The following is an 8,975-nucleotide window of genomic DNA, read 5'->3' on the forward strand; positions in this document are numbered from 1 at the left end:
ATTAAGGGCATTACTATCTATAAAATAACAAAATAGGGTTAACTCTCCTTGAAAACACAAGAGCAAGAAAAAAGAAGATTGGGTAATTACCTGATTTCTTGTTTTTCATATTTATTCTTTATTTATTATTATAAAAGTAACTAAACTATAAAAATACAGATCTTTCAAAGTTATTTAAGACTAGATTAGGTAAAATATATAATAATGATATGATTCAAATGGTTCATGAGGTACACACGCGAACAGCTTCGTGGGTAATGTAATTCGATTTCATGATCTGCATGTACTCCAAGTTATTTACAACTTATAATAGCACAGATAGTAGTTAGACACTGTTAAAATGGCAATGAAATAATAAAATATAATTATAAATAGATGTATACTGTTACAAACTTAGAACTACTTGGGAAAACGAATGTAGTTTCATTTTACAATTTGAAGTCATTCTAGAAGGAAAAAAGGGTAATTTAGGTTTATTTAATTTTTTGTTTTGGAGGTTATGCGGTCGTTCAAATTGACCAATCTCATTTTGAGGTAGGGTAGAGAAAATAACAGATAAACTATAAAGTTTTACTGAAAAAACACATTTGAAATGCATTTAGGAGGTTTTAGGGATTACATAAAGGAAATTTGAGATTTTTGAGATGAGGAAAAGTATTTTTAATTTTAACATGAAATTTACTTTTCGCATGCACTATTCAAAACAAATATACTCAATATATTGATAGACAAATTTTTATTTTATTGTATTCAAAATACTTCACTTAAAAATATGATGTTTTGTATGTGAAAGACATAATATGAACTGAAAGACTGCCAAATTTTGTCAAGATATACATACTATATTGAAAGTTAGAAGTATTAAATCTATAATGACTTAGATTGAGTATAAATGGTCACATGGTCAAATTGACTGAGACTGTGTTGAGAGAGTTAAACAGCTTGTTAATGGAACAAATGCTAAGACTGTCATGAGGTTAACTGTAATTACTGACCTGTAAGGTATCATTTGAAGATAAAGCACATCTGTTATTTTTATCGATACTTTTATGAGAACCTGTCAATTTTGACATTGAAACATTTAGCAGGTAGTGAACTTTTCATGGAAGAATAAAAGTAATGAAGAGACTCATACTGTCTACAAGAAAACTTAGTTTTTACTTGGGGTTTGTTGGTGAGAGTAGTGCAAGATACTTCAAGTTGATCAATTTGAAATGTTAATGAGTGGGTGAAATTTTCAGGCATAAATGAAATTTATGAACAGAAGCTTGATTATTCTAAGAATATTTTAATCAAGTACAAATATTTTATAAGCATATAGTTTTCTAAATATTTCCTTAACATTGCTTTAGTACAAAGTGCAGTTAAAGATGCAGGAAAATGTAGACTGTAAGTGCACTGCTGGAAGTAGAAAGTAACACCTGCATTGTGAACTTTGTAAGTTCCACCTAATTAGCATAAACTTGTATCTCTTAGAAAGTTGCAAGGGAGATATGATGCAAGCTTTAGTCAATTCTAATGGTCAAAAGTAGGGACTGGTAGCTGCAAACCCAAATCAGCTCATGCATGTTGGAACCAGTTTTGCAGTTTTTATCCCATTTCTCTGCTACAGGACCTGGACTCTATTTATGTAACAACCAGATGGTAGTGGAAAGAATGTGTCTGGGTCAGAGAGTTTGCTAGGTTAATCATTTCATAGGAATGGCAACAAAAGGCAGCACAGCCTGGGAGACTGAGAAGGTCACAGGTGTTAGGGATACATTTTGTATGGGCAACATAGGGTGTGAATACTCATGAAACTTATAGAAATATCACTTGACCTAGGTAATTGTTTACACACTTGTTTGTAAAGGTATTTTTAGAGAAGCTTTTAGTTGTAACTGGAAGACTAATGCCTTCTTTACAACATATACACCTGATTAATCTGTCAAATTAGAATTGATCTGACTGTACATTTTCAATCCAGACATTTTCTACTTAAGATCAAATTCTTGAAAATTCTAGCTGTTTTGTTCTTAAATTAGCCAGTGGTGTTTATCCTGCTACAACAAACCTTATCCTCTGTTTAAATAATTATATGATGGAAGACTGGTATGAAAAGACATATGGGGTGGAATATGTATCTGTGTTACTTCCTCAGGAATTCTGTTTTCAGTGCATTGAATGAGTACATCAGTTATTACATGGTATTTTAAAATAAAAAGTTATAATTCTAATAATAATTTTTATTCTTGGTAACACAAGTAATGAATGTATTATCTAATGGACTTATGTATATAATTTGTTTATTAATTTCAGATACCTATTATTGATACAAATGACCGTAATACTGAGAAGTATACAATAGAAAAAATACTAAATTCATATGTTAGACGAAATGGTGAGTACTGTTTTCTTATTCTTGAATATAAAAGACAACTTTTTCTTCATGCAATTCACCTTCTTGAGTTCATTGTAAGTTAAAAATATAATGTAGAAGAGGAGAAAAATTGGCACTAGTTTATTGTACTCTAGATTTACAATGAAAGATTTAAAAGTTATTCAGCATCATAGTATTTGTAATTTTAGTTACGAATGAAATGTGAGTCTACTCCAATTTACACTAGTAGGTTTAATAATTGCCATAGTTTAGTAAAGGACAAAGTCTTAGATGTCTGTAAAATATTCAGTTGCTATTTTGTTTATATAAAGTACAAGCATTTTCATGCACCATTTTATAGTGTGGTTTGTTAGGACATGTGATATTTAGACCATTAACTCATAAGCCTGAAAATATTATATAATTAGAGACTTCATATTTTTATTTATTTTCTAAAAATTCATTTATAATATTTAAACTTTACTATGAATAGCAGTACTTTTTAACTTCTAGACTAGCATGAATGTAAGTACTGCTTGATTTCCAGTTCAACCTTACAAATAAAACTCCAGTGCTAATCCAACATAATCTACAGAATTCTTTAACTTCTAGTCCAACATGACCAACAGAACTCATTAACTCCAGTCCAACATGACCAACAGAACTCATTAACTCTAGTCCAACATTAATAGCTGATATTCTTTAGTTTCCAATTTAATATGACCAGTTTAATAGTATGGCCAGCAGTACTGCTTATTGGCCAGTTCAACTTATTATGTAATGCAGAATAATGAATATTACAACATAGCTTTGAGTTATGCATTTGCTAACAATGTCCCTTAACAACCATAAATATGTTTTAGATCAGTGGTTCTCAAAAGTTTTTGTTTGTGGACAATATTTGTTTTTATCTAAGGGGACCACAATGGGATCTGTATGCTATGTTGCCATTTTCTTTCTTTAATTATAAAACCTTTCTTTGGACTACCTGAATGAAGCCTGCAGAACACACATTTAGAACTGCTGTTTTAGATCTAGATGAATTGCTAGAAGCTGTGAAAAGGACTCTCTGAAACAATTTTCTGAAAATAAGTTTGTACATATTAGTTGATTTCAATATTGTACTGATCTTTGTAGCTTCTGTTGATATTTTGTATTTTCTTTCTAGTTACTACATACCTAGGGAATGAGTATGTAGACTGGAAAACAGGAAGAGGAGCAAAAAAACCATTCATTATTTCTTTGAACATTCTTTACCCAGAAGAAACAATTATGTATCCTTACTGCTTTAGTAGAATTTTGTATTAAGGATATCAGTTTTGCTACTAAATATTGTGTGAATTGATTGATTTTCTTTTCAGGGGATAATTTTAAACATAAATTTGTAATTTGCTCATATCCAGATTAGTGATTAATTTAACTATTTAACATCCAGAAAATTTTCAAAATGCACAAAAATGATAGCTGTGGAGAATTATTCAACATTCTTGCCCTTCACTTTACCATGTTTTATATTTTCTGGTCAAAAGCCAATTGCTTTTTTCTGTGCAGCTTCATTTTTAAAGCATATAAAAGAAATGTAAAACACTATGGAAGCATCAGAAAACAATTCTGTATGTCTTATTAGTTGTAATATAAAATGGAAAGGTGTTTAAAGTGCAATAAATGCATTTGATGTGACTTTGATTGGATATCCATTGAAAGAACGCTATTAAGGAAAAGGGGCAAAGAGAGTTTCCAAAAAAAGAATACAAAGGAAAACCAGAGATGAAAAGGGAAAAAAACCGTCTTTGATATCTTCTTATTCAAATGCAAAAGTTCTTGTTGTTTTCAATTTCAATGAAGCTTACCTTGAAGTGCATTCATTTTTTCCTTTTCTGAACTAGTTTCTAGATGGTATCTCATGTACTCTCTGTACTGCTCTTATTTAAATTCTTTTGATAATTGTCTGCAATGAAATATCCACATTTCTGGCCTAGTTTACAATGAAATTAGCAGTAAATCCTTATTGGAATAGATCAGCAACAATCATTTTGGAAGTAGTATCAAAATCAGTTTCAGTTTTTATGCTGATTGTGGAATGTTTTATACTTGGTCTAAATGATACACCAACAAAATGTGAAAAATTAGTACTACTGGATCTGATCTGAGAATTTGGCCTGGTTAAGCTACAAACTTGGGGTTAAACATATTTTATAATTGTAATACTTTCTGTATGTTTACTTCCACCTTATAATTAAATTGTTAAGCATTTTGACATGCCTGGTTCTTCAATGGCTCACTCTGAAAGGGTTCTTTTTATTAAGTACTTGATGAAATTCGTTCAGAAACAATTCTATATTTAGGAATGATCAACCTATTATGTGTGCTTGAGAAAGTTGACTGTGTTTTATATCCTGTTTATTATATACGAAGGAATCAAAGAAAAAGTATTGTTTGCATATTGCATTTTAGTTTGTAATCTAGTTTATATTTTTAATATTGAATTGATTATGAAGTTTTTGTGACTGTAAATAAATTTTGGTTTTACATGCAGGGCAGGAAGTATTGTGACACCTGTGCATAATCATGGACATTTTAGGTGCCAGGAAAGATTTTTGGACTAATATTTCTGTGCTCCTTTTTTTAACTTGTGAAGTCCATTTTTCATCAATTTGACAGTGTTTTATGCTGATGCTTAGGAATAAGAGTGAGTGAAAATTATATCTAAATTTCAGTGTGATGTTTTAGTTATGTGTAATAGTCATTAAGTATTTCAAAAGGTGAAATAATCACCCTGAAAAACATTACTAAAACATTCTTAACAATTTCCCAGCTACAAGACTGGATTTTGGCAGCTTTTGAAATGGGCTTGGATTCAGTATGCAGCTATGTTGTTAATCTTTCTATATATCATTCACCAGATTAAAGATTTTGTGTTCAGAAATCAGCTGTTCAGCACCATAGTTGATAATCCTCTAAAGAAACACTAATAATCATATAAAAGGAGAGAAAAAGTTTAGATGTGTGAAAATTAAAGCTAGTTTTTATTTCATCAGGTATTTCATGTATATGGTCTCTGTTTTTTTTTTTTAGGGTAATTCAAAGAAATGAATTGATACAAGTTATAACTCATTTACCACTGTTCTGTAAGTTGCATATGAATGTAATCATATTGTTTAACAAACCTGTATTTCTATAGCATTCTAGCTTTTATAGTATCTACTTTCATTCAAGTAAAATTGTAAATTGACATTGATATTTATTGATTAAAATAAAATGTTTATAAGTCAGAAGTAAATATTTATAGTTGATATTCAAAGTATTATTTACTCTGTAATATTCATTTTGATGTGTGGAAATCTCATAGGCAATATAAGTTCCAAACATATGTTGTTCTTTAATCAATTATATGGACAATTTATCACTGTCATTCAAATCAAAACCAGAACCATTTCATCAACCAATGATGAATCAGAAGCACCTAATTATCAGGTTCGAACACCACCAGCTAGTCACAATCCACATCAAACATCATCACCAAATACCTTATACACAAAGTGTAACATTTCTTATTCTGAAATGTTGTCATCTTAGCTTTCTGTGCTGAACCAATTTCGGTAATGTTCTATTGTCTGTGCAAGGCATTTGATGTGTATTTGCATCTTTGTTTCATTAGTTTTTGTTTGGTCTCTCAATTGCTGCTCGGTGATAAGTCTGAGGGCTTATAACTAAAAATCATGTTATGATACCAATGGTGGGCAGAGCACAGATAGCCTATTTGCATAGCTTTGTGCTTAACAAGAAAATTTGTGTTCAGTATCCTTTTGTATTAAGTGTGTAACAAATTTCAGCAGTGATATTAGGGTGTTGTAAGTTGCCAATTCAGAACTTATACAACAAATAGAATTTGTAAGAAAAAGAAATATTTTACTTAAAAAGTGGAACCTCTTATATAATTATCAGACTTGGCTTTGGAGATTTTTTTTATTTACCAGTGTTTATTAAGAAAAACAAACAAACAATATTTTAAACAACTTATTTATTAAATGGAATGTTGGTATACTTTGGTGACAGATTTTCTTGTAGGCAGATTTTGCTGAATAAGACCGATGTCTGTAGGTTTACTTTCTTCTTGAGAAGATTTCCAAGAAGAAAGTAAACCTACAGACATCGGTCTTATTCAACAAAATCTGCTTATTAAATGGAGTAAACCCAAAGTGATAATGCCACTTTTGTTTTAGCCAGAATAAGGTTTTAAAATCTTTGAAGCCATCTCTAAATAACTTGTTCAATGCTGACCCTGCTATGTTAACTTGACCATTCAAATTATTACAATGTTTTTAGATGATTTTGAAATAAAGTAGATAGTCCCATACTATATGTTTAATCAGCTTTAAGGAATCTTAACATTGCAACTACACTTTAAAAATTTTCAGTGATTAATGTTTATTTTTGTATTTCACTCACATTTGGTTTATATCATCATCCATTGGATATTTATGTGCTACATAATATAAAGAAATATACCCAACTTAAGCCTGACTTTTAGACTTATTTTGTCCCACCGTAGCTTACATTCAGTTTGAAATTGAAAAAAATAAAGCAATTATTATATCCCAAAACATAATGTTTAGATGTAAATTTGTATTTATGTGTATGTAAAAATATAATGTTCAGTGGATAAAACGAGATTTTTCACTTGTTTTATGGTTTGAGTAACAAGTTTTATGTTTTTCACTTGTTCTTTTTTCTCATGACTAAAAAGTGATTCTGTTGTGATTCTTATATTTCACAGTTTCTTTTCATGAATTGTTTTCAAGATCTGTCCACACACTTCATTGTAACAACAGAAATCATCTCAATTCAAGGGAGAATTAAAGTTTTGATTTCATTTCCAACCATTTTTTATGAGTATTTATATTTTGCATCTTTCACAGTCAGTATTAATCATTCAATTATGTATATATATTTTGTTCTCTTTGTGAAGAACTTTTAAAAGCCTGTCAGTTTTTGAATTAGTTTATCTTACTGCAAATACCTGATTAAAATTTTATTTCATGGTTGCTTTAAGACAAAACAGCTTTGTTATCTAAAACTGAAATATTTTATTTTGAAATCATATTATTTTGTTATGATTTTATATTTTTCTCATCACGTAATCACTGATATGTGTGTTCAAACATAAAGTTTTAAAATAATTGCAGAATCTTAATAATTTATTCAACACTACAATAAACTTAAAATTTTTGGCAAATAATACTTTCAACTGTTGATATATGAGATCCTACAATTCATGACTATAGAGCTGAAAAACCTTAAGCAGATAATTTAATCAATTAAACTGAGGTTTTAAACCTACCTCTCCACATAGCTACCTCATACTTTATGTTAATATTTTTCATAATCACATAGCTACAGCTTAGTTTATATTATTATCTTTCATAATCACATAGCAGTAGTTAAACTGAGGTTTTAAACATTACTGACTACTAGCAGTAGTTAATTGAAGGTTCCCATCCTTTCTAACCTCCGAGCAGTAGATTATGTTAATATCTTTCATAATCACATAGCTACAGCTTAGTTTATATTATTATCTTTCATAATCACATAGCTACAGCTTAGTTTATATTATTATCTTTCATAATCACATAGCAGTAGTTAATTGAAGGTTCTCATCCTTTCTAACCTCCGAGCAGTAGATTATGTTAATATCTTTCATAATCATATAGAAGAATTAACTCAAGGTTCTCATCCTTCCCAACCATATAGGTTAAAGATAATATAAGCAGTGTTTATTAGATGTCTGAATAGTTGCAAACCAGAAGTGTTTAAGCAGTACCCAACTGAAGAACTTGATCACCATTAATGAGCATACTATATAGTTGAGGTTTGAAAATCTTAAGCAGCACTAACTAGCAATGTATGTAAGTCCAGAGTTGCTGAATTAAGTAGCATTAACTAGCAGAGAACAAATAAGTAGAAAAATGTGAAGGTGATAAAATAAAGAAATTAGACTTTTAAAGAAAAGTCACTTTTAAAAACTGGCTTAAAAAAGATCATTTTCTCGAAACGTTGCCAAGTAAATAAATTACTGCCATAGTTTTTAAAGGGGATTTTTCTCTGAAAGTCTAATTTCTTTAACTAGCAGCATATGTAAGTCCAGATTTTCTGAACTTAAGCAGCAACATTAGCTAGCAATGTATGTAAGTCCAGATTTGCTGAACTTAAGTAGCATCAACTGGCAGAGTAAGTCTGCATTTGCTGAACTTTAGCAGCACCAATTAGCAATGTGTATAAGTTCAGATTTGATGAATTTAAGCAGCACTAACTAGAAACCTGTGTAATTCTACATGCAGGTTGCTCATACTCAAATAATGTAAGCAACACTGACTAGCAACATTTGCTGTTTTAACGTAATGAATGTAGGCAGCACTGACTGTTTTGATATTCTAAGGTAAAACTGGTTTCAACAGATAAGCTATCAAGATCATAAGATACAAGTGAATATATCTGCATACTATGAAATAGATCAAATTTGACCAAGAATGAATGATATCGGACACAGAATTTTCTTGGAAACAAAATACACGCTTACTATGATTTGCAAATATGACGTGAAATTGTCTATGACAAA

At 30.0% G+C, this 8,975-nt stretch overlaps 1 protein-coding gene across 2 annotated transcripts in view; it reads left to right on the plus strand.

Moving 5' to 3' along the window:
* Positions 1-7,239, plus strand: part of LOC106462620 (transmembrane protein 231-like) — a 36,174-nt gene extending 28,935 nt beyond the window's left edge. For both annotated transcript variants that reach the window (XM_022389935.1, XM_013922562.2), the window contains exons 5-7: positions 2,299-2,380; positions 3,528-3,633; positions 5,175-7,239. In XM_022389935.1, the coding sequence (XP_022245643.1) occupies positions 2,299-2,380; positions 3,528-3,633; positions 5,175-5,331 (345 nt within the window). In that variant the 3' untranslated portion in view covers positions 5,332-7,239. The remainder of the gene's footprint in view (positions 1-2,298; positions 2,381-3,527; positions 3,634-5,174) is intronic.
* Positions 7,240-8,975: the final 1,736 nt, after the last annotated feature.

The sequence above is a fragment of the Limulus polyphemus genome, unplaced genomic scaffold (assembly GCF_000517525.1).
Source record: "Limulus polyphemus unplaced genomic scaffold, Limulus_polyphemus-2.1.2 Scaffold1209, whole genome shotgun sequence".
In the NCBI taxonomy this organism is placed as follows: Eukaryota; Metazoa; Arthropoda; class Merostomata; order Xiphosura; family Limulidae; genus Limulus; species Limulus polyphemus.